Below are 24,001 nucleotides of genomic sequence, written 5' to 3'. Positions count from 1 at the left end.
AATATGACTTCACATTCGCCACATACGAGCTTTCCACTCTTCCTCCCTTTTCACTGGAGAGCAAATGCCCACAGAAGAGATCAGAGCTCTCATGAAACTGTAACATGCACAAACTTTGCCTTTTAAGTTTTAAGGTTATACATAATCCTTCTCTGATACAATGTTCTGTGAAAATAAGAATCTAAGAGAGAAGACTTGAGATGATGTGGATTTCTTTGAACAGCCTTTCTTCTACTCCAGCATGAGAGATGAGGCTATTTCCAACACTGCCTTTTGGATTTTTTTTCCTGCACTGTGGCCTTTCTTGCATTCAGCTTCTAAAATTCATCAAGTTTTATTTATTATGGATCACAACGATCTACTCTTTAGTCTGTTTCCCTGGTCTTCCCCTGGTCCAACCTTCTCCAAATAACGCAAAAGCTGATAGTTCACTTCTAGGTGGCACATTTGCTCTTTCTAAATCTAGGACCAGTCGTTTTGTACAGAGGTGACTAGAGAGGTGAAAGTGGTCCTTCAGAGTCCTTTACTAAGGAAGCTTCCTTTACTAAGGAATGCATCAAGCAGGAATTACTGCCAAAGGATCAAGTGACTTCAGAGGACTGCTGAAGGTGGGTATATACTTACCAGATTTTCTCTGCTTTTCTCCAGACTATGGGAGGACAGCATACAGCTAACACACAGATATTCCAAAGGAACACTCAGGGTACAAAACTAGGGAAAAAAATGCTCCCCAGAATTGATTCTGTTCATCTTAAAATAATCAAGACCATACTCAAGTAAGAGCAATGCCTTGCTACAATTCCTGTGTCTACTGCATACAAGGGGAACATATCCCAGCAAAGCACTTTGAACACTACGGTATTATATTCAAAACATCCACGGCAAACCAAGTCACTCTCTTACTTGAGGTATAATTGAAATTTTCTTCCGCAAGTCATGGAGTCCCAGCTCTGATGTCAAGTACTTATCAATCCAAATCTTTCCTTCAGGTTCCGCCAAGCGAAAGAGGGCTGCTATCAGAGAGCTTTTCCCAGCTCCGGTTCTTCCCACTATTCCAACCTAGGGAGCAAGCCAAACCTGTACAATTAAACTGTGAGCTTTCCAGGATAAATTAATATGTCGAGCAACATTTTTACAGCATCACAGGATTTACAGTAGAACATGCACCAAATAAAACTTCTTTGTAATTAACAATCTTCTAAGAGGAGAAATCCTCTCCCCTTAAATCAGTTTGGATTCAGGTGACATTTGTATACACGACAATTTCTTGGATCATATTCAAAGGTGAACAATTTCCCTTTAATCTGTAGTGTCTTATTGTGTAAACAAGATAAAGTGGCTCAATGCATACAGCAATATGATTCAAGGCTGCTAATTTTTATACTAAACTTGGTTTGGTGAGTGATATTAGGCAAATCAGTTCAGGCATGCATCTACTACTCAGCCCCAAAAAGGACTCCCATAAAGCACTCTGGGAACAATGTATTCCCAATTTAAATAACTGAGACTGATTTTGGTTAGTTATGGTTAAGGTGAAGTATTTTAAAATAGCACAATTATAAACTGCATCCATACTTCAGACATCTTCAACAAGTATTGAAACTACAAGGACATGACATCAAGCTGAAATTCCTTTCAAACAGAAGAAACAGCAAATAATAAAATCACAGAGATTCAGGGTTCTCTTTGTTCCCAAAGAAAAACTGGAAGGCATACACAATGTGGAAAAAAAAAAAAGCTTTCAGAAAAAAGAGGCGATGAAAAATATGGGATTGATAACTTTAATGACAAGGGGCTAAGACCTACAGATATTTCTTCTTTTTTTTTTTTTTTTTTTTTTTAAATGTTGTATTCGAGTAAAGAATTCTTAGTAATCAAATGCATCAGAGAAGATAATGGGTGTAACCCTCTACACAGATCTGATCTGGCAGAATTTGTTATTTCCTGCATTCTGTTCTAATCCCTACATTTCAAAAAAAAAAAAATAAAAAAAAGCACACTAGAAAAAGTTCAGATCAGAGAGTGCAACACAAAATTAATATGAGTTGGAGATACTGATTTGATGAGAAAGGATTTATGAAGATTAAACATGTATAATATGGCTTGGCGTAGTGATTGGGGTGCAGAAAGAGGAAGAAAGATGAAAACCTTCATCTACATACGTACAGACACCAGAGGGCAATTACCCACTGCCTGAGACTCACATGTATGCAGCAATGACTGCTGAAATGATATTCAGGACAGGAAACTGCATTAAAGTGCAAGGAGAAACTTTCAGTCAGAAACAGTAGGTTCAGACAAAACAGCAGTGCCCACATTTGAGAAAAAATACACAATACACTAAAAAAGTACACTTCAAGGAGCAGCTTCTGCTAATAATCTAAAAGGTATTTTCTACTTCTACATTCTGATTCAACAATTTCATCCAACCATTCGTTATTGTACTATTATATATAAACTACTTAACATTTCTACAGTCCTCATTAAGAAACAGACTAATTTAAGCAAATCTGTTACAATGAATGATAAAATGTCTAGTACTCTAAATTATATCAGTGAAATAATGGAAAAATAGTCCTGAATAGATAAACTACACTTCAGAAAGAAAATGCTGAATAGAGAAAACAGACAACCAGAGTTGTGAAAATGAAAGTTCAATTGTTCCTCTGCAAATGTCAATATAAAGTATTGTATCAAGGATATAAAGAAAAAAAATGATAAAAAAATACATTGATACTTAAAATAAAAATGCAGCTGCTCTGCATATTGTCAAAATCCCACTTTCAGTTTGGCATCAAATGAAAGGACTATGCTCTTCAACATTTAGAAGAATCTATTTGCATCTTTGGTCCAATTGATTACAGGCTGCTCAAAATTGACTGGAATTTGAAACAGCTCTCAGTGTACACATTATCCATTTTTTAAATACATTTTATTCTTCAGAGGCCCACACTCACAGCCAGTGCAAATACAGCACCAGTCTGCAAGTGCAAGTGCCACCTATCAGGAATCGCGGGGCCGGGATTGTGCTCCCTGATATACCCACGTGCATACACAGGAAGGAGTACACCTGCTGTGCTGGGCTCATCATTACTCAAGTGTCACTTGTACTTCACAGCAGAGCTGCACAAAAAACATGAGATTTACAGCATGTCAGCTACTCCACTGAAACTGCCCATGTCTTTGTTATCCCTCAGGCAGCCTCCCTTTCGTGGCGCATTGTGGGAGCACAGCTGCCATGCCATAAATCTACATGTGCAACTTCCTAACTTCTTCATGTAGCCCGCAGATCCAGGAGTTGTCAGGAAAAGGTGTATTTACAATATGTTAGCCAGTAAGCATTCATGAGCTCCCTGAAACAAAGATAGTGGTGTGTAAAACCCAGTGCTACATATGCTAACCTCCCCCTGCTGCAGCTATAGTAGCAGAGGAGGTTAATCACTGCCAGCTACTGGCACAGCAGTTTACATCTCCCTGATCTGTCTCTGTCAGACCAGGCTATTTTAGCAAAGATGTTTCAAACACAGGGTCCTTCATAGCCTGCTTCGACTGTAGGGAAATACTGAATGCTGAGACAAACAGATCAAAAGAGATCTTAACCCATGAGTGATTTGCTACCCATCACCTCTTTCATTCTTACTGTTCCCACAGCTTCCCAAACTGAGCCCTGGGGGTGGCTACAAGAAAAACTACAAGCACAGCAGAAGCTTAAACTCATTCCTGCTGCCAGTGGCACTGCTGCCACCAAAAGTCTCTATAGGCCAGGGGCCTGAACAAGTGTAAGAGCTCTCAATGACAGCAGTATGGGCAGAATCCCCAACAGACCTGGAAACCTGGTTCTGAAGAAGATGCTTCTTCATAATTAAAACCAACATAAGGTGGAGAGGTGATTTATTTTACACAGTGGCAACCTAGTGCAGTATTGTGCAAAACATCATACAAAGCAGACACAAAGTTCTTGGCAATAGTTTCAAGCTGGGCAAATTCAGGATGACGAAACCACAACGTAAGTGCTCAGCAAAAATAAATACCCCCAGTCATCCCTCCCTCTCCTGTCCCCAATCAAGTACTGAGTCATGAATTACTAGTATCCCTTTCTTCCATTTTTAATTTTATTCCTGTCTCTCACAGAGAAATACAGAACTTCTTGCGTATATTGGAGAGATGTAACAGCTAAGGAGAGGGCCCACATGGCTCTTCTTCTCCAGAGACCATGTTTAAGGCATGCACAGCTAATTCCATGAAATCACCTCAATGTATCAAAGTCTGGTTGAATTTTTGTAACATGCATGTTATTAACTGGTCCACTAGAGGAAATGAACAGGTTTGGAATTGAATAGAAAAGCATGTTAAAAAGGAGGCAAAGGCAAGGATTGTGGAGTTGAACCAGCCTCCTAGGGAAGACCTCCTAATCAAAAAAGTACACCTGCATTTGAAATGTAGGAAAGCACAAATTAGCACTTCAGGGCTCTAATTTAACTTTGTCTATGGGGGAGACCTTCCCTGCAGCACTCTTTCAACAGGGAGAACGTCAAAATTGGGGAGGAGTCGTCAAATTTTTAGAGGAGGAAGAGTTCTATTTCTATGTTTCTTTTGGCTACCAATCTAATTAATGACAGGAGTTAATTGGATTGGTAGCCAAAAGGAACTGAAATAAAATCCCAAATTCTGAAGTTCTGCAACTGATTTGTATTTTTTTCTATCTTCTGTTTCAGGCTCGGTGCAAGCGCATGTACATTCCTTATTTTCTATTGGTTTTGCTCCCCTTGTCTGTTGGCATTTTTTATTCTAATTATGTTTTATCTGTTGAATCCCCAATTTCCTAATGCAGTTCCATTTGCTTTGGATTTGAACAAACATTTTGGGCTTGGCTGGTATTGTCAATGTCTGCAACTTTCTGAAGAATCTCAGTTTTTTTAAAGGAAATTATCAGGTATGTTTAATTCTTTGTTTTGACAGACTGGAATATCATGTTCCCAGACAAGTTTTTCCCAGCTGTATAATTATTACAGGAAATAGGCTGTAACTTTTGCTATTAAATATAAGTTTATTTTTTTAAAGAAAAGATACTATCTTCCTAACATCCATTTTAGAATGCATTTCTAGCATTATATCCATATCCACACAGCTTCTTATCAACTCTTGATCTTTGGTTAACTTTTGTGAATATCCAAAGACAGCCGTATACATACCTTTTCTTTTGGTTTAATTATAACAGACAAATGTCTTAAAACCAGTGGTCCGTCTAGACTGTAAGTGAAGTTAACATTCTCAAATGCTATCATTCCTTGGTTAGGCCAGTCTGGTGGTGGGTGTTTGTTGGTCTCCCAAGGAGCTTCTTTTTCAAGTTCTGTGTACTCCATCACTCTTTCTACTGATATCATCTAAGGGGAGGAAAGACATACATACATGAACTTCACCCTATGGCATACACTGCAAATACTGCATGCATATAAATGTGCGTGTGTATTTTTACCATAGAGATACAATGCAAACTACTCTATGGTTTCTCTTTAAAACACAGGGAAGAGTATTTGGTGCCATTTCTTTATACAACTAAAAAAGTGGAAAGAATGCATCTCATGTCTTACTACAGATCCATATCTCTCATGATACATAAAGCCATTTGTCAGCATTTCTCATCAGTATGATTAATTACAAACCTAAACACGTGCCTAAGTTTTAAGAAAAATAAGCTAAGAGAGTTGTCTGTCAGTCTTGACTAAGATCACACCGATCTATTGTGTGTTGGAAAGACAAAGCTAGAACTGAAGTTGACAAACGAACTACAGGCAGACACATGAATGAGTTTGACTCCTCGTCCTGCACAGGACAGTCCCCAAAAAAATCATACCATATGCCTGAGAGCATTGTTCAAATGTTTCTTGAAGTCTGGCAGACTTGATGCCAGGTCCACTTCCCTGGGGAGCCTGTGACAATGCCCAGCCACCTTCTGGGCAAAGAATCTTTCTCTAGTATCCAACCTAAACCTCCCCTGACACAGCTTCAGGCCATTCCCTCAGTCCTGTCACTGTCACCAGAGAGAAGAGATCAGTGTCTACCCCTCCTCTTTCTCTCACAAGAAAGTTGTAGACCACAATGGAGTCTCCCTTCAGTCTCCTCTTATCCAAGCTGAACAGCCCAAGTGACCTCAGCCACTCCTCACAAGGCTTTCCCTCCAGATCCTTCACTATCCTCACGACCCTCTTTGGACACTCTCCAACAGCTTCATATTGTACTGTGCTCCCCAAAACTGCATACAGGACTGAAAACAAGGGTGCACCATCACTGATTAGAGTGTGACAATCGCTTCCCTTGACCCGCTAGCAACAGAATGGAGACGAAATGCTCTTGCCTCCCCGAGGTGTAGTCACCCTTTAATAACAAGGGATTTTTGGTGCATGTCCATCTATCAAAGAAGTTGATGCTAATCATAGTTCCACAGAATGATCAGCATTTCACAGCAAAGCCAGGTTAGTGAATGGCCTTTCTCTTTCAAGGTATTTCTGAGTCACAGCCTCCAAGAAAGCAACTCACTACATGTGACACTCCCACAGACACTTCCAAAATGTCCCCAAAGGTATAAAAAAACCTGAAAGCTTTCTTCCCATTTCTCAGAAAATCTGTCACCAGTTTACTGGTGTGTGAAAAATGCACCAAAAAAGCAATGTGGTAGCAAAAAATTAATTCCAACTTTGTTGTTGTTGTTATTATTATTTATTAAGCATGGCTTTCTAACTTCTACAACAGGACTGCACGTATTTCTTAGACTATGTACAGCAAACTGTAATTACAAGTAACTTCAGTTGTCAATACAACAAAAATATCCCAGGTTTATGTTTAGCATATTTCTTCTACAATCTATTTTTCTTATGTATTATCTTAAGAAAGTAGACAGGCAAATTAGAACATGCTAGTAAATATTGTGAATTGGTCAAAGGCATTTTATATTACATATTTTAGAAAACACACAACCTTCTCTGTTGAATATAAGCAAATACTTTCACATTTGTGTTAACTTAGAATGAATTAAAAAGTCATAAGTCTTTGAAATGGAATAACAGGACTCTAAAAATGCCATGAGGGATAGAAATAAAATTTTAAAATGTAATAATAAATAATAATAAATTATAAATACCAAATATAAAAACATAATTTAAAATCTTCCTTATAGAAAGGGATTAATCTATTGCAACTTTAGCAAGTTGCAATGCAATTGTCTACACTGTAACTAGACAGTCTCATTTCTGCCGTAAAGGGAGATTTTAAAACCTCCCTTATTATGAATGGAGGACAATCTCTGGACACAGTTCATTTCAACATTCAAAATCAGTCAGACAAATTATAACCTAAAAGAAGTTATTTTTCCTTATGACTACAGAGTGGTGCCTCAACTGCTTGCTAAGGTACTAATATCCTAAGTTAATTAAGAAGAATCTCATCCTTAAGGCTTGATGTCACAAATATGAAAGGAATCAAGTGGGGAAAAAGAAGAAATAAACATTACCAGGTTTTCAACTTCAGCACTTTGTCTAACACCCCACTGGAATGTTCCCATGAGGGTGATTGCATAGGAGAGTGCCAAACCAACCTGCCCCGCATTCAGAGCTGCAGAAGAAAGGAAAATGAGACTTGAACAGGTGCACTGTAATTACACAAAATCTCAGTTATGTTCTCTTTCATGAGGTTACTTATATGATGGAAGCATCACAGCCAGAATTTTATCTGGTTACGTGCTACTTGCTATCTGTGCAATGAGTAGCTCCAGGCAGAACAGCTACTTACTGCATTTTTGGGGTACATTTTGGAAACATTTTGACAAGATAATCCAAATTCTCCTTGGCCTGGTGTTTATCTAAAAACTGAGGTTCAGTCTCAAGACCATACTTACATAGATTGTTGGGGTCACCCCTGTCTGCCTGAGCATTAGTTTTAACTCTTCACTTTTTTCCTACGGAAACTAGATAAGGCCCTAAACCTAAGCAAAAAAAAAAGCGCAAAATTATTTCAAAATTAATTATGAACATTTACATCAACTTTGTACTCTTATAATCAATCAAAGTAACAGGATAGAATATTTCTTCCACTGTATATAAAAGCATTTACTATGTCCACTGGGTCTACTCTCAGAAAATAAACATATTCTGTCTGCCTCAATATTGTACTCTGATTTATTTGAACTTTATCTTAACATAGTCCTATTGACTTCAAGAGAACTAGTCTTTATCCAGAGGCAAGCAAAGATTCAGGACCATTGTTTTGACTTGTCTTTTTGCCTTCTACTAATATCAAACCTAGCTCAAAATTTGCAGTTATGCAGCACAGAGTGTTCTAATTTTAAAATACACGTGCATATACAAAACTTATCCAAAGAAAAAAGAAAAGAAACAAAACCAGCATATTAGCACCAATTTTCATGTCCAAGATAATTACTTCTTCCTTCATGTTTTAGATGACTATCTTGTTCTACTACATCTAACCCAATTACATCCTGGATGATGCATACACTAATGACAGCTCATGAGTGACAGTGAACATAAAATGTATTATTATGAGGCAATTTTCCTTCTGGAACTGGCCTATCCCACTGATCCAAGATATGAGAAGAGTATCCCTAGGAACTTTAGCTTGCCTTTTGACCTACTGTACCATGTGCAGAAATGAAAAACATTGTTAAGAGGCAGCAGCTCCGTGGGTATTTCAGTATGAAAAGCAAAGCCCCGTAGGCCCAAAAGAGAAAGACAAAGGTAAGGAAAAAGAAGAAGATTTATTTCTTGCTACTGCTCTGAAAGCCAGAATCTCCAAAGTGAAGACTACAGAAGTGCACGTTTGTTTGCACACTTGGGGATGATGACAGATGTATGCCTCAGCCCGGAAGATGTCTGAACTGCCTCCAGTGTTTGCAGGAAAGCAGATACAGCCCCAACACCCCAGACTAAGGAAAAGATCATGATCTAGAAAGAAACGTTTAACTTAATTACAGCCTTTAAACAATTAGAAAGAGCAACATATGAAAAAGAATTAGGCATTACTATACATGATAATTACTGGGTGAACTTTTTCTAACATCTGTACTTACTCTTGGCGAGAAGCAGGGAACCAAAAGCAACCACTATAACAAAAATGGCACAGATGGCATCCAGACGCACAGCAAACCACCTTGAGGTTGTCAAGAAGAGAAACCAGGCCTCTAAAGTGTATTTTACAAAGACATAAAACCAGTGGATTATTAGAAAAAGTAAGCTGTATAATTATTATTAAATTAATTCATGTTAATAATACAAGTTGTCAAAAAAACCCAATGCTGCCATCTTCAAGTGCATGTCTGCATGGACTGATGATCATGATATTGACCAGTTTTCCTGAAATTATCTAATTTAGTTTTCACAACAGTAGCAACCACAATAGGAAGAGAAAGAAACACAGTCAAGGCTCAAAGCACCATCCACTTAAAAACTCTTCTCAACTCCAGAGGACTCAAGAGTCTTAAACAAAAGCGAAAGTACAACTGCATTTACTGTAGCTGGACTAGAGTCTACAGTCTATAGCTACAGCTAGAACATATCACAACACAACTGTCAGAGCCAAGTTTTCAAAAGGCAGCTGCAGCTGGTTAAGCTCCTGTAGGAGCTACTCAATACAGCCAGTGCAGCTATACAGAGGTATTCACATAACTGGATGCACATTGTCACTTTTGGGGAAGCTCACAGGTGGACATCTCCACTCTGTACTCACACTCAGGTGTTGACAATTTTGTGCTAAGTTCCAGATAGATATGCTACAATACAAGATACAGCACAAAAACGCACTGCAATACAGAAGGCAAAGGTTGAATCCAGGGCCAAAACCAGAAGCAAAGTAGCCATAATGCGTGGCATTATTTATCCCTTGGGCTGCACCCAGAGGAATTCTGAGTTGCTGCTGCCAAGTCACAGCAGAAGGTTACCATTCCAACCCCTTCTGCCTTGCTTGCCATTACTCCTTTCTAAAGATCATCAGTTTCAACTGTTTAATGTTCCTTAGCCCAGTGCTGTGAAAAAATCTAAAAAAATTCTTCCTTTTGTAAGATAGAGAGGAGGTAAGTATGGTTTTAAGCCTGACCATCTTGGATAGCCAGATCACGGAGCTTTTGCTCCATTGATCCTAATTGTCCAGGGAGGCGCATTAAACTGCCAGCTTGAGATGGGTCATTTTGCAACCTCCCTATGCAACAGGGGTCACTGTGAATAAAGAAAGGAATCTGACAGTCACAGGAACTAATAAAGGCTCATCATGGCCTGATGGCTCATGGGCTTGCTTATAGAGAGGGGCACTGGCAGGAAGGAAACTTGGGTTTGGTCAATATCAGTATGCCTTTTACACATTTTTTATCTAAAATTTATTTAATACTCCATTCATAGGCATCCCTCAAAAGAGTCAAAGCAAGTGTCCCAAGCCCTAGGCTCAGGCCTAAATAGGAAGACACTACTCCAGCTAAAAGTGCTAAACAAAACCATTGCTGGTTGCGAGAGGCTTTTGCAATGCAGGAAAGAATTTAAAGCTCTTTAGCAGACTCAAAAACCCAGGACTCCAACTTCATGAGCTGGTATGAAAGGTATTCTCCTACACCAGCTACTGCTTGCTCACATCACTATCAAAGAGCTATTCAGGGTGAAAACAACCTCAGGAAATCTCTAGTTCAGCTTCCTGCTCAAGCACAGTCAGGTCAGAGGTCAGACCACGCTGCTCTATGCTTTATGCAGTTCAAGTCTTGAAAATTGACATAGATGAAGCCTGCACCTCTGGGCAATCTCTGCCTCTGCTTGACTGTGCTCACAGTGTAGTTTTTCCTTGAATTCAGGTTAAACATCTCATTACAACTTATACCCATGTCACTGCTCCTACCGCTACATACCACAGTGAGGAACCCGTATTTATGGCAACATCCTCGCAGGTACTGGAAGGCAGCTATTAAATCCTCTGTACTCTGTGACCTGAACAAGCCCAGTTGCCCACTCCCAACAAGGAGTGGCCTGTTAATACCCTAACTGTCTGAGTGGCCCCTCCAGGGAAATCACTCCAGTTTGTTAGAATGTTTCCCAGATCTGGGGGTCCACAACTGGATTCAGTACTCCCAGTGTGGGCTAACAAGTGTGGAGGGGGATAATCACTTCCCCCTTTCCCCTGGCTATGCTACTGTTAATACAGCCCAGATGGTGTTGGCCTCTGTTGCTGTCTAGGCACATATTCCCTCTGAGGACCAAAAACCACACACACTTTAGGCCAGCTGGTGTACCCCAATGGCTTGGGAGGGAAAGACACCAAGATGAAGAGTGTGACTATAAGTACTGAAGCTGGACCTCAAAAACAGGTTCATGATGTGTTTTGTTAGGGAGAGGCACAAAACTGACTGAAAAATTAAAGTGGTTTTATGTTCCCTGGATCTGACCTTAAAATACAGAAAAATATTTCTCTTAAATGTCATGGTCCTTTTTGTATAGTGAAACTTCTATATGCAGTTTATTGCCCAAAGATGTCTTTTAATATAAAACCAGACCACAACTTGGTCTTCCCTTGCTTAGGTACTGTAATGTTGCTTTGGTCAGACAACTAGCAACTATAAAATATTAAGAAATGGGAAATTCAAAGCTAGAGGTGCCTCCCTGGAAGGTACACTACACTAGTCACAAGTCATTGGGCATAGCATGGTGTGTAAAATGCTACAACCTGTGATAAACTGTACTTGACAAAGGATCAACTGGTCTTGTCTGAAACCTTTTAAATCTACAAATTACAAAACGGCTATTGAATATACTTTTATGTCTTACAACAGAGGAATTTCACAATCTTACCTAAAAAACACAGAACTGAAAACTTGCATTCTGCTACATCTTGAAGAACATTGTAATAAAGAGCATTTAAATAATAGAAGTCAAAGAATCACAGTGCAAACCTGAATTATATTACTTATGCTTGCAGAATACCAATACTTCACACCTTCCAATTATGTTAATTCCATACTTTAGATTTAAGCCCTGGAAGCCACTCAAAGTAAAAAATAAGTTAGATTTATGAAACTTTTCCATTATTTATACTAATAATATCTGCCCATTCCTAGCACACTACGTAGTATCAAATGCTTCATAATATAGCTTGTTTCTTCCACATGACTCTCTGCCCTGCCCCCACCCCCTCTTTCCTGTTCTTAAAGATGGAATTCAGGAAAATGTTAAAAATTGTTCCTTAGGTATTCTTATCAAGCATACTTTCAAATGTTTATCTTATACATTGTTAAAACATATGCATGGATATTCTAAATTGTATTACAGCCCAAAGTAAACTCTCTAAATCTAGACAGATAACGTTTTTGTTCTAATACAGGAATTTTACCCTAAAGAGACAAATGCACAGTTCCTACTGATTTTAATGCACATTATATACATGTCGCTGAGGGCATAAGATATTTCCCTCCTACAGTGCAAAGTATTTGATTTTTCACATCAATTCATCACAAACCTGAGTGGAGGTCTTGGTGTGCATCAAATAACTTTTGAAATCTTTCCTCTGCTTTCAAAGCCCGAATAGTCCAAAGCCCCTGGAGGGATGACGACAAGTGGGAGAACACTGGACTTCGAGCTACAAAGGGAAATGAGAGTTAACTTAACAATAGCTGAAGGACAACATTTAATTCCTTTTGTACCACACTAATCTTTAAACCTACCACTTTATATTTAACCATACAAGCTACTCTACTGCATCTTTTTAGACTAAATATGCAATAGCTTTAACTAATGTCCTCTTACTCAATTAGAATCAGTCAGACAGCCAGGCAGATTAATTTATACAAAAATGCCTTACATTTTTAACAACAGCTGTCACTGAAGAAATTCTTTGAGCTTTATTAATGACATTAGGCACCCATGTTTGTTATCCATAATGCTTAATATTCTGTATCATAGTCAAGCTAAAGACAAGCTCAGGAGTCAGAGAGGGTCAGAAATACTATTAGTATATGCATGCAAGGTCCCAAGGACCAGCAGCTTAGCATGTTCTTAACTAGCTTTATTTACAAATAGTTAACTGACATACTCTAGGTTTATCATTATGCAAAACAGGAGTTAAGCATGTAATTCACTAGTTGAGAACCAAGGCAATAAGGAAGTTATTTGCATAGCAAAAGGAAAAAAAAATCTTTGATAGACTGTCTGTAAAATACTAGCATTTCACATAATAATAAGTAGGGTTCAAACTAACATTAAGTCCCACCAAACTACATACTTGTGGATTCTAGACGTTTAATATCTCTTGAAGTGTCTAAGAAATACCGTCGAAGAAAAATGAAAAGAATAAATAGTGGAATTAAGGGGATGAGTATCCAAGGAATCACTGCCACAGCCACAGCCACCACACCAAAAATCTGTAGGAGAGTCTGGAGCACAACAGAAACAAAGTAAAAAACTCTGCCAGAAGAATTTAATTTAGAAACAAGTATAAAACTATTTAACACTCTTCAAACACTTAAATATTTAAATATAACTACCACATTTAAGAGCGGATGCATTGTCTAACATATGAGCAACATCTATTTTTAAGCAACTTGGAAAATTTAAAGTAATACCTAAATTGACTGCTTTTGCAGGTCATGGTTTTCCTCCACATTATTTGTTCTTTAAAATATGTCTTTACGAATCTGGTTGACTGACAATTAGTGTCTTTCTTTGTAGACTATTTTGTGACTGCTGCAATAAAGTAATAAACGATCAATATAATGCACAACTAATCTTTAACGGACCCAAGTTATTTGGTGAAAAAAGGATACATTTTTTCACTCCTGCTTAGAAGAAGCTAGTGAAAAACTGGCTTTCAACTTGAGTTGAAAGACTTGACAGTTGGAAGAGAGACTTTCAACACAGGCTTGCAAAGTCTTCCTAAACACAACATTTGTCCCATTTAGAAAGAAAACCCAGGACAGGAGAAAGTGGGTTTTCTCTTCTCAAAGGATTGCATTGTGAAATGCTACATAAATGAAGAAAATGTTACACACTGCAAGAAGTGTCATAAAAGGCTTGTTTCACCAGGTTTACTAGAGTGTAATGTAACAGGCAAGGTAAACCTGAATTTACTCTTAGAAAACCAGACATAATGAAGAAAATGTGCTGTTATTTAGCACAGAGTATCCTGCCCCAACTTTCTGAATTAAATCCTCCATTTCCTTCACACCTCTTCACATTTTTCATCAAACTTTCAGTTTGAATACACTGTCAAAACCATCATCCGCACACAAACTTCTTTCAGAATCCAGCTGTGCATGCATGAATGTATGGTAGAAGCCCTCGTATACTATAATGAGGATGTGCCCATTTGTTCCTTAAAAAGGAGGAAAAAAACCCCAACCTACATAAAAATAAATCTGTACAGTACCAAAACCAGACAACTGAAATCCTAGCTCAAGATTAAATTCCTGTATTCTTCTCATTAACATATTCCTTGAAAATGACCATATTTTCTAAAGATTTTTCATTTTATGGACTGTACAGCAGCCACCTTCTTCATCACCCCAACAACACAGAAGTGGATTCCAGCTAAACTTTGTGGCTGCCTGATTTCAACATTCTGAAAATGCGTTAGTGACCACAGGGTGCCAGAAATGCATGTCTTGCAGCAAAAAAATGCTTCTGCCCCTTTAACTTTTCCAACTCAGTGCACAAATAAGCAACACATCAGCTAAGGTAGGTACCAGAGAACTACCTGGGCTTTCAAACACTTTCAGTGGAAGTGTCTATGAAACACTGCATTTTCTGCTGCACTAAGGTAGAGCATTAAGGCCACCAAAACCAAGTACAATCTTTACCCCTAAATTTGCTATTTTTTCCTAATTTGACCTGACCAAAGAGCAAACCCACACATCTTACAAATTATAACTGCATGAGTCAGCTCTAGGCTTAGAGGTCTTATCTCATGAAAGAAGATTTATCAGTGTAATAGCCCCCCATCTCATAGATCCTGAAAGCACACTTTAGGGTCTCATAACTCTATTAAGGAAAAATGCTAGAAGGTAGGCATGGGAAAGGAGCTCTGGAGGAAGTTGCATTACCACTACACTGCTCATCTCTGGGTTAAGGTGTTGATAGCATCACGTTGTCTGACCTTCCAGAAACACATACAGATCGCAGACATTTTACCTAGCTTTCATCAGGAGGAGGTAAGGTGGCAATAAGAGTGCATGGTGTTTCACCTGGATCAATTATGCACATGGCTGTGTCAGCACAAAGCAAAACAAAGCATCCTGGGCTCCTCACTAGCACTGCCATCAGCACCTCTCTACCTTCTATTTCTCTGGTATTCTTCAGAACCCTGTAAATATATTTCCTTTTTATTGTGGAGTGAGGAGAAAGGACATAAATATTCCTGAGCTCCTACAAATTTTCTCCTGTTTAGATCTTCACTTTCCTCAGTAATGCTCATTATCTCTGCCCAGCCTGCCAGCCATCCACACGCTGGCTAGTTTCTAAAGGTTCCCTCACCTCCATCCTTATCAGCAGAGACTGAAATCCATTCCTTCCTTCCTATCCCAAACTCACTCCTGAATCTACTTTATACACCTGCTGCCTTCTCCCTCCATCACTTGCTAGACAGTCACAAAAAAACCTGTTTCTGAAGTACACACTCTCCTCATAACATCAGCCACAAATATGAAGTCAAATGTTGAGGAGAGCTGCTTCAAGGAAAAGAATTCTGAGGAAAACAAATGCTTCTTAATAAAACATAAAGAAGCCAAACTGAAGTTTTAGTGATGATAATCTACAATATGTTGCAAAGTGCCAGTGGGGGTGGGAGTGGGAGTAAAACTATTAAGATCCAGCTCATGTAAACAAAGCCTTGCTACAGTAGAAATACAGGGAAGGAAAAAAAGGTTAGGATGACTAAAGTAAAAATCTGACACCGCCTTTGGAAGGAATTTTAGATGAGCCTGCACCACCTTATCATTATAAAAATTTATGATAGGGTGGATCAGTCATGTGTGTTGTTTTTTTTTTGAAAACCAAACTTGCATATAAATTAACTCTTAATGAAGTAGTCTGAAAGCCAGACACAACCATTTGCAGACTGTAATCATGTAGTCACTGCGTGAGGTAAGGCAAAGGTTCTAGCTCCTGAATTTCACAAGAGACAACCAACCTTTACAGAGACTGCCCCAACTTCTACCAGATTCACTGTGTGCATGGTGCAGTACCCAGATAATCAGCATGCTGACAACAATGATAACACACGTGTCTGGTCTCTGGAGACAAACAGCAAGAAATGCTCAGGACTGGGTATCTAGACTTCCCATGGCAGAATCAGCTTACAGTGGAAAGTTGCATCAAAAGTCCAAGATTTTCCTACATAAAAAAAATGTGGTCTACAAACCCAGCACCTTTTAATGTTATTTCTTAATTTTAGCACTCAAAATGTAGCAACTGTGTAGAAAGTAACAGTCAAACTGAAAAAAAAAAGAAAAAAAGCAGATAAAAACACAGGAGCTGATGAGTTACATTTTACAGCTATCTGCACAGTATTTGAAACAAGGCCACCTTGGACAAAAGACCACAGATGCACTGGCTACCATGACAAAAAGGACCTGCATAGTTTCAGGAAAAGACCATTGCTTCCAAATGGAGACATACTATACAATGTCCACCTCCAAATTTGCTTCCATTTCCTTAGAGAAAGATGAATCTCCCACATACAGCCTGTACACAGTCTGTCCCTAGAGTACAGAAGAGCACATGGTGTTTCTGCTGGGAATTATTCTCTTGCTTACAAGAGTCGTGAGAGATTTCCCTTGTGATTTGGTCAGTCACTCAATTTACTGTGGCTTTCTTTTCTTTAAAAATCTCCTCTTTTACTGCAGTAGGCATACCCAATTATAGCCCTCTGGGGAAATGAATGCTCTAATCAGCACGTTCACTTAGGAAACATGCTTTCCCTTCATCATCTGATGACCTACTTCTCCATTATTCTTACAGGTGCTGAGAGTGGTATTCTGGAGTTTCTATCTCAAACAGGTCTTGATCTAGGAATGACAGGTATTTCTGTACCACAACCACAGAACAGAAAAACATGGTATAGGACCTACTACCATACGACCCACACTTCTTCACTTGCAGTTGATGACCTGGTAGGATCTCTAATCAATGAGAGGAGCACAGGGGATGGGATTTGAGACTTGGAAACTTCATTGTGGGAGTCTACATGTGGCCTACATAGTGAAACTTCTGTCCTAGTTTAGAAGCTCAAAAAGTGATGAACAAAACAGTAAAACTGTTTCAACTGGAAAAGACACTAAGATCATAGAGCCCAATCCTTAATGCCGCACTGCCAAGTCCACCACTACACCACGTCCCTAAGCATGGTCTATGCATCTTTTTAACATGTCCAAGGGTGGTAACTTCATCTAACCTTTAAGAGCATACCTAATGACCGTATAGTTGAATATTCTGTTACAATCCACTAACTGTATTTATTTGATGCCCTCTGACTACAGCAAAGTAAACATCTAAAGCCCATCAAGCCTAAATCTTGATGACCAAATCTACAGTCAAATCCCATGCAAGAACTGTAGCATTCCAGGACTGGTTTTAACAATACTTAAGAAGCAGAAGTCAAGTACACCTACTCAGCCCCAATTCCTAAATGCTACTCCCTGGGCCCCAATATACACTCCCAAGTATTATTAGCCCACAGAATTGCCACAAAGCCATAAAAATTTAATGATAGCAAAGGCACATGTCCTCAGTTTCAGTTTGAACCTTCACTGCATTAACTTTGGGCACTCTCAGCCAGGCTGTGCTGTCTGAAGTAAAGCCAGGTCAAGAAACTACAAAACCCCACTCTGTTCATTCTTGCATGGCATCACCCTTCTTCCTCCTTCTCCCCTACCCCTGACTGAAATTATTTCCTTGTTGACTCTGCCAAATAACTGCATGCACAATCAATCCCTAATCCAGTTCTGACATTTTCTTTATCCTTGAATGTTTTTCTTTTTCTTCAAACAGACTTTTTCAAACCAGACTGTCTGGACTGACTGACCTCCATCTCTGTTGAAAAAAGCCTGCACAGGTGGCTGGTTACACTGGGAGACCAGAAGACAAGTTTCCCTGGGAAGATGACATTGCAATGAGAAGATCAGAGCGATAAACACTTTACCCAACTAGCTCCACCCAGAGCCACAGTGTAGATTTTCTGCATTTTTCCCCTTTATTAGAAAAAGCCACAGGAAACATCCAAAGAGAAACTAGCACCTAAACAATTCTACTTCATTTCACTCACTTAAAGCAGCTGAGTTGAGGTGAGTGGTCTTGTCTTCAAACTAGTTTTTAAAGAAAATTTATGGGTTTTCTTTTGGAATGGGTTAAAAATAAGTATACGGAGTTGTTTAGACTATTGCTTGTATCAAACTGTCAGGAACACATTTGTCTTCGGCAAAAATGCAATGAAGATTTATGAGTACAGGAGAACACATGGGATATACAATATTGAAGTGGCATCTCTGACAATGCCATTTTGTGAAGTAACCAGGGACAGCAATCTTTGACAGGAATGACAGCTCTCAATGAGTGCCAATTCAGCATTAGGAAAATGTACACCCACGAGAAAATTTGGAATTTAAAGACCATGATAACCAATGCACTAAAAGAAGAAAAAAAGACACAGCTGGAGAAGAAATGAAAACTATAATTTCAGATAAATTGAATGAAGAAAGTAAGAACTAAATACTGCTAGCTCCAAAAGCTTCAAAAAGAGCAAGTTCATCTTATCTCCTGCAAGATGCTCTCTTCTCTGAATCCTGCTGTTTGCAATTAGTCAACAAGGGGTTACCTAACTAAATCGATGTCACTGCAAATGGGCTGAATACTTCTGCCAGATACACCACAGAAATGTATTCAAAATTTCCAATCACATCCTTAATGCTAGCACCTCTTATTTGTTCTCGTCTCTACAATACAGTCCTTCTGGATCACTTTTTTTCCAAGTGAACAAGCATATACTGAGCTCCTCAGGGCAAATGTTTTCTGTGCCATGAACATGCTCATTCATTTGAACTTGGCATGCATTTTGTCATTAAGTGAGAAGCCTTAATGTTTGTTTGAGGTCACGGCAAACTGTGTGCAATTGCTCTTTAACAAGTGACCTTATAATAAAAAGGGTGTTTTCTTTAATACATTGGCACTGCCACCATTCTCAAATTTAAACAGCATCCTATCATCAGTAATCTCTTACTCTACAAGAAGGGATAGAAATAGGTTCTCTGGGCATCCTGGGCCAAGAGGCTTAACTGTCTTATGCAGAACTTGATTGTAACAGCAGTTTTCAAAAATCACAGTCTGTATGTTGTCTGAGACTTCCAGACATGCTGCTTTAGAAACAGACACATAACCAAGCTCTGGATTCTGACAGACACTTTAAATACTCATCACTTAAAACTCCACACTACATTCCTACAACATATAGAGGTTATCTTCTTTCTAATAATAAACTATCTTCACTCATGTAAGAAGTTTTTATGCCAGGACTCTTTGGCCACAGTACTAAGTTACTTCCAGCTAATACAGGTTTTCTATGGAAAAACAAGCTTTTATCAGAGCCAAAGCTATGGCCTCTACTTAGGCATGCAGCTCCTGCTTATCCCCACTGTACATGGAAACCAATACTGTCATACACAAAATGACAGCACCAATAGCCATTCTTGTAAATGGCTGTGGACAATATATTTTTGTACATATAAGCAGTAAAATCTTGAGTAGGATCTTTAATTTTCTGAAGTGCTCCTTGTTTATTTCACCTTGTGTCCCCTAAGCATATCTGCACAGAAATGTTCTCATTGATTTGGGCAGCAAGTCACAACTTTGCAATGAGGTTCTACAGAAAAGTGAGAGGTCTTCTTCCTGAAGTCACAGGAGTTATAACTTTACTGTGATCTCCCTGTATGAATAATATAAAGAGATAATTTGTCTTGCTGTTCAACAGTGCTGTTTGTCACTTCTGTGAATAGGCCTTGGCTGTATTCTACTGTTCTTTTCCCAAGGGAAAGAAAGTGCACACACAAGAACTATTCACATAAACTACAATGGTCTTTGTACCATGAAAAGTATGTTTTATCTTCTTGTGGAACACCTCAGATGCCGAGCACAACTTTACATGGTAGCTGGAGGAAACAGCATTGATCAGCGAGTGTAGAACACGCACAACACACACATGCTTTGCTTTTCTGACAGCTCTTACCAGAACCTGCCTGAAATACTACAGAAAAATGTCTGGCATCACACAACACTCCCAGAGTTACTCCTCAGGTAGCAGAATGCATCCCTTTTCCATCATATTAATTTAGAGGGGTTGTGCCTCCAACATCCACCACCATTGCCAAGCATGGTTGCTTTGTCGGCTGTTGCACTTGCTTCAAGATTTCCAGAACAATGCATTTTTGTATCTCCTCTATCAGTTTCTTGCTGTCAAATAACTGATCTTTTTAAAGGAAAATAAAGAATGGCTTGACTATTTTTATTCCCCTTCAACCTCTTAGAAATAATTTCCATAATGTTTCCCCAGCTATGTATGCCCAAGACAGCCCCAAGTGAGCACAGAGCCTTATGAAACCAAAACATTTGATTCAACAATTGGTATTTTTTTCCTTAGTACTGCTACAAGTGGTGTATTTCCCACTTTCTTTATTCTTATGTTTAGCACTTTACCAGCAGAAGCTGATTCACTGACATTTGTCTCAGTTTCATCCCATTTATAACCCTTCTGAAAACAGATTTTATTTCAATCATAATTATGGAAAACATATACATAGAATGAGAACAAAAGAAAAATCAAAAAATGACTCACTGTTCTCAGGCTATTAGGATGCAGGAGGCAGAACTTACAGGTCAATACAAAATGATGCAAAAAAATGCATAGTAAAAGGACTGGGAAAAATTAGGCTGGGAAAAGTTAGGCCTTTTGACACCCCCAGTACAGAACTGGGAGTGCTGGGGTACCAAACAGGTAAACGATCACAGAAAGTAGTTCATGCCCTCCACAAACAGCATCACCTACTGCCTCTGCTGGAGAAAAACAACTGACATAGACCACTGATGGCATTAGTTCATGTCCATCTGGTCTAGTCAATTAATTTACTTGCTGAAATACTGTCCACTCTTCCTGTGAGGAATTTCTTTGAGCTAATGATGATGTTATCACCTTTCCACACATGCTATGCACATTTTTTTCTGCAGTTCTTTAAAATGTTCAGCAAAATTGTGCTTACCACAGACACTGCACCCCCTGTGTCACAGTTTTCCAGACTTTGTCTTTGAGCTCTGTACTTTCCTGCCTCAGGCCTCTTGTCCTTCATGGCCATAATGCCAGAGCATCTGTGAACCCTCCTCAAGAATACCTCATTTTCAGCTGCATGACCTTTTTTGCTCAGCCAAGTCTAACTTTCACCAGAAGTCAATTCTGGGTCTTTCAACAACTTTAAAAGCTTTGTGCTACATTCGAACTGTGGGCTTTTCTGTTAAAGAGAGTATCAATTCCCCACAGCTCTTCAGCCTTACAGCAACTACAAGCTTTTAAGCATTTTACTGTTGTTCTTGCTATTTAGAAATACACTATTCATGTATTTATTTTTAGGTGGAATGAAGAATTACTCATATTTCTGTAAACACCACAACAGCCTCTATGCCCCAGTTAAATGAAAACTATGAAAAATATTAAGGACTCCAGCCATCAGCTATCCTAAGAAATAAAACTACCTTCTGGTTCCTTCAGGTCACACTCTTTCACAGCAGATATGCAAAGAATGTTTTTTAACCTGACCCTGATGCTTTTTCCCCCAACTTCCCCATAGCTTTGCCACTTTCATAGGGCTAAAAAATACTACTTTCCTATTGAAACTCCTGACTCATAATTTTTCAGTATTACATGACGTCTAATGATCACTCAGCTCCAAAAAGTTGAATAGTGGTCTGATGCTTTCAGCATATTTAAACTAATCAGCACCAGCAGGTTTCACCCAGTTCAGCTGTTCTGTGTATGTCCAGAACCCAGTGAGTAAAGAGAAAATTCCTTGGCAGAGAATAATCACTATTTACTGTCGTAAGTGTGTGCTCATTCTCTCTGTTACAAGTATGCAGCAAACCAACAGGAAGACTTTTCAGAAGCTTTATTTATCACAAACCATCAACAAAGGCACACTTACTAAATCAAGTAACTGATACCAGGTCTGATCCCCAAATCCAGACTATTTGTGAGAAAATTGAAAAATTGTTTTTCTAACTGTTGTGTTTGACAGAAGGCTGGACAATCGAATCAAGTACCAAACCCAGTAGTTTTACAAGAAGATCTAAACCCTTTATTTTTAGCATATGAGTAACGTTCATAGCAAGAGAGCTCTGCTTATTGAAACATTAGACTGATTTCAAAAACCATTAAGAAAATGATTTAGGGATGTGATTGCAGAAGAAAATTAAATTGCTCAGCATCCTATTCTTCTATTGTGGAGGAATAGATACTATTAAGCCCTTGAACGAGCTTTTCTAAACACACAGGCTTTTGTATTTCAAGAGTACAATCCAAATGAATCAGTTTTTTTAAACAATATAAAGATGCCCTGTAACATAGATGTAATACAAAGATGTAACAAAAAGACATAGGACATTCAGTTACCACCTGAACTCTCATCTTTTGTCATGCAGAACTGCCCACAATGCAGTCTCCTCTACTTTTTGATGGACAAACTCATCTGGAATTTTTGAATCAGTTGCAGAGTTCACCAAGTAGGCACAGTATCAGCTTCAGCAAGAAAAAAGTTCTTACATTGTGCAGATGGACACATAACCCTGGCAGAACATTTCTGTAAGATGAAGTCTTTTTTTTTGCTAAAAATAATTCCTTGTCCCACATGTTTGTTTTGGGCATAAATATGCAGAATGATTTCACACACACATGCACGTGTAAGCTACATGGTTTAGTAATTCAAATTACCTCCAAGTTTCTCCTTCCTCCTTGAATCAAAAGTGAAATCTCCAATCCTTTTGCCGAACAGTAAAATCCTAATTTGTCTGTAAGCAGACATTGTCCTATCTGTAGTATATCAGTAGTTTAAGGCAATCTAGAAGATTTGTACTTATCAGCATTTGGAACAGGATTGTTACACTCTGTGACTGACAGAAGAATTAAAAAATTTCTAGCTACTGTAAAGTGTTAGAAATGTTAATGATTTTCAGAAGTCTTAATCACTAGTCTGGGACACAGATATGATAGGTTGCTATAATGCCTAAAAAGTCAGGGAAATACCTATAAACACTAATAATAAAAATTCCCACTCTGGCACTAAAAACAGCAGTAGTACATACACAAAGAAAGACCAAACAGAAAAGGAGAAAATTACAGAGTATAAGTTCACTTACATACATAAATACACTTACAGGATATTTCCTCGCCTTCTTTCACACAAAGGAGAAAACAAATAAGAAAATACCTTCCAACAGATATGAACAGCCCTAAATTAATAGAATCTTCTTCTGGAACTTTTACAAATTCTACTTTAACCAAAGTCGGGAAATTTCCAAACCACACAGAACGGGTGGAACATCACTGGACTTCCATACAACTATCCTGCTTTCTTTTATCTGAAAATATATTGAAAGTAATCAGATAAAGAAAACAGAGAAGTCCATTTGGAGAAGAGATTACTTAAACCTGACTGTAATTTTTATTTACAGGTTCCAACTATGAAAACACTGCAAGAACAACTACCATTAAACCTCAATCTGCTCAAATGTTAGAGAAATTAGGATAAAGACTGCATCTCACAATGCTCATATGCTCTAGAAAAAGAGAAGACAGAATTCCACTAATTGAAAACTGGCTTTACTTTTCAGAGCACTATATTCAAACCACCTATATTCCACATTTCAATGAGAAAATGAAAGGAGCCCAGTACAAAACTATGGCCTACTTTTGCCATATAAAAGGAAATCAGTTAAGAAAAACA

General features: G+C 38.5%; 1 protein-coding gene across 4 annotated transcripts in view; it reads right to left on the bottom strand.

The window, feature by feature from the left end:
• Positions 1 to 24,001, bottom strand: part of ABCC4 (ATP binding cassette subfamily C member 4 (PEL blood group)) — a 141,204-nt gene that overhangs the window by 33,532 nt on the left and 83,671 nt on the right. Inside the window, exons 21-27 of one of the 4 annotated variants that reach the window (XM_083854651.1) lie at positions 13,258 to 13,408; positions 12,496 to 12,615; positions 9,080 to 9,190; positions 7,508 to 7,608; positions 5,193 to 5,384; positions 2,167 to 2,223; positions 904 to 1,059 (exon numbers count right to left, since the gene is read on the bottom strand). In XM_083854651.1, the coding sequence (XP_083710777.1) occupies positions 904 to 1,059; positions 2,167 to 2,223; positions 5,193 to 5,384; positions 7,508 to 7,608; positions 9,080 to 9,190; positions 12,496 to 12,615; positions 13,258 to 13,408 (888 nt within the window). Of the gene's footprint in view, positions 1 to 903; positions 1,060 to 2,166; positions 2,224 to 3,046; positions 3,124 to 5,192; positions 5,385 to 7,507; positions 7,609 to 9,079; positions 9,191 to 12,495; positions 12,616 to 13,257; positions 13,409 to 24,001 lie in introns of those variants that run through there. The other 3 variants (XM_083854649.1, XM_083854650.1, XR_014589291.1) reach the window with 3 other exon arrangements.

The sequence above is a fragment of the Zosterops lateralis genome (assembly GCF_965231275.1).
Source record: "Zosterops lateralis genome assembly, chromosome: 2".
Lineage (NCBI taxonomy): Eukaryota > Metazoa > Chordata > Aves > Passeriformes > Zosteropidae > Zosterops > Zosterops lateralis.
The sequence above is the reverse complement of the archived record's forward strand: the minus strand, read 5'-3'. Positions and strand labels throughout refer to the sequence as shown.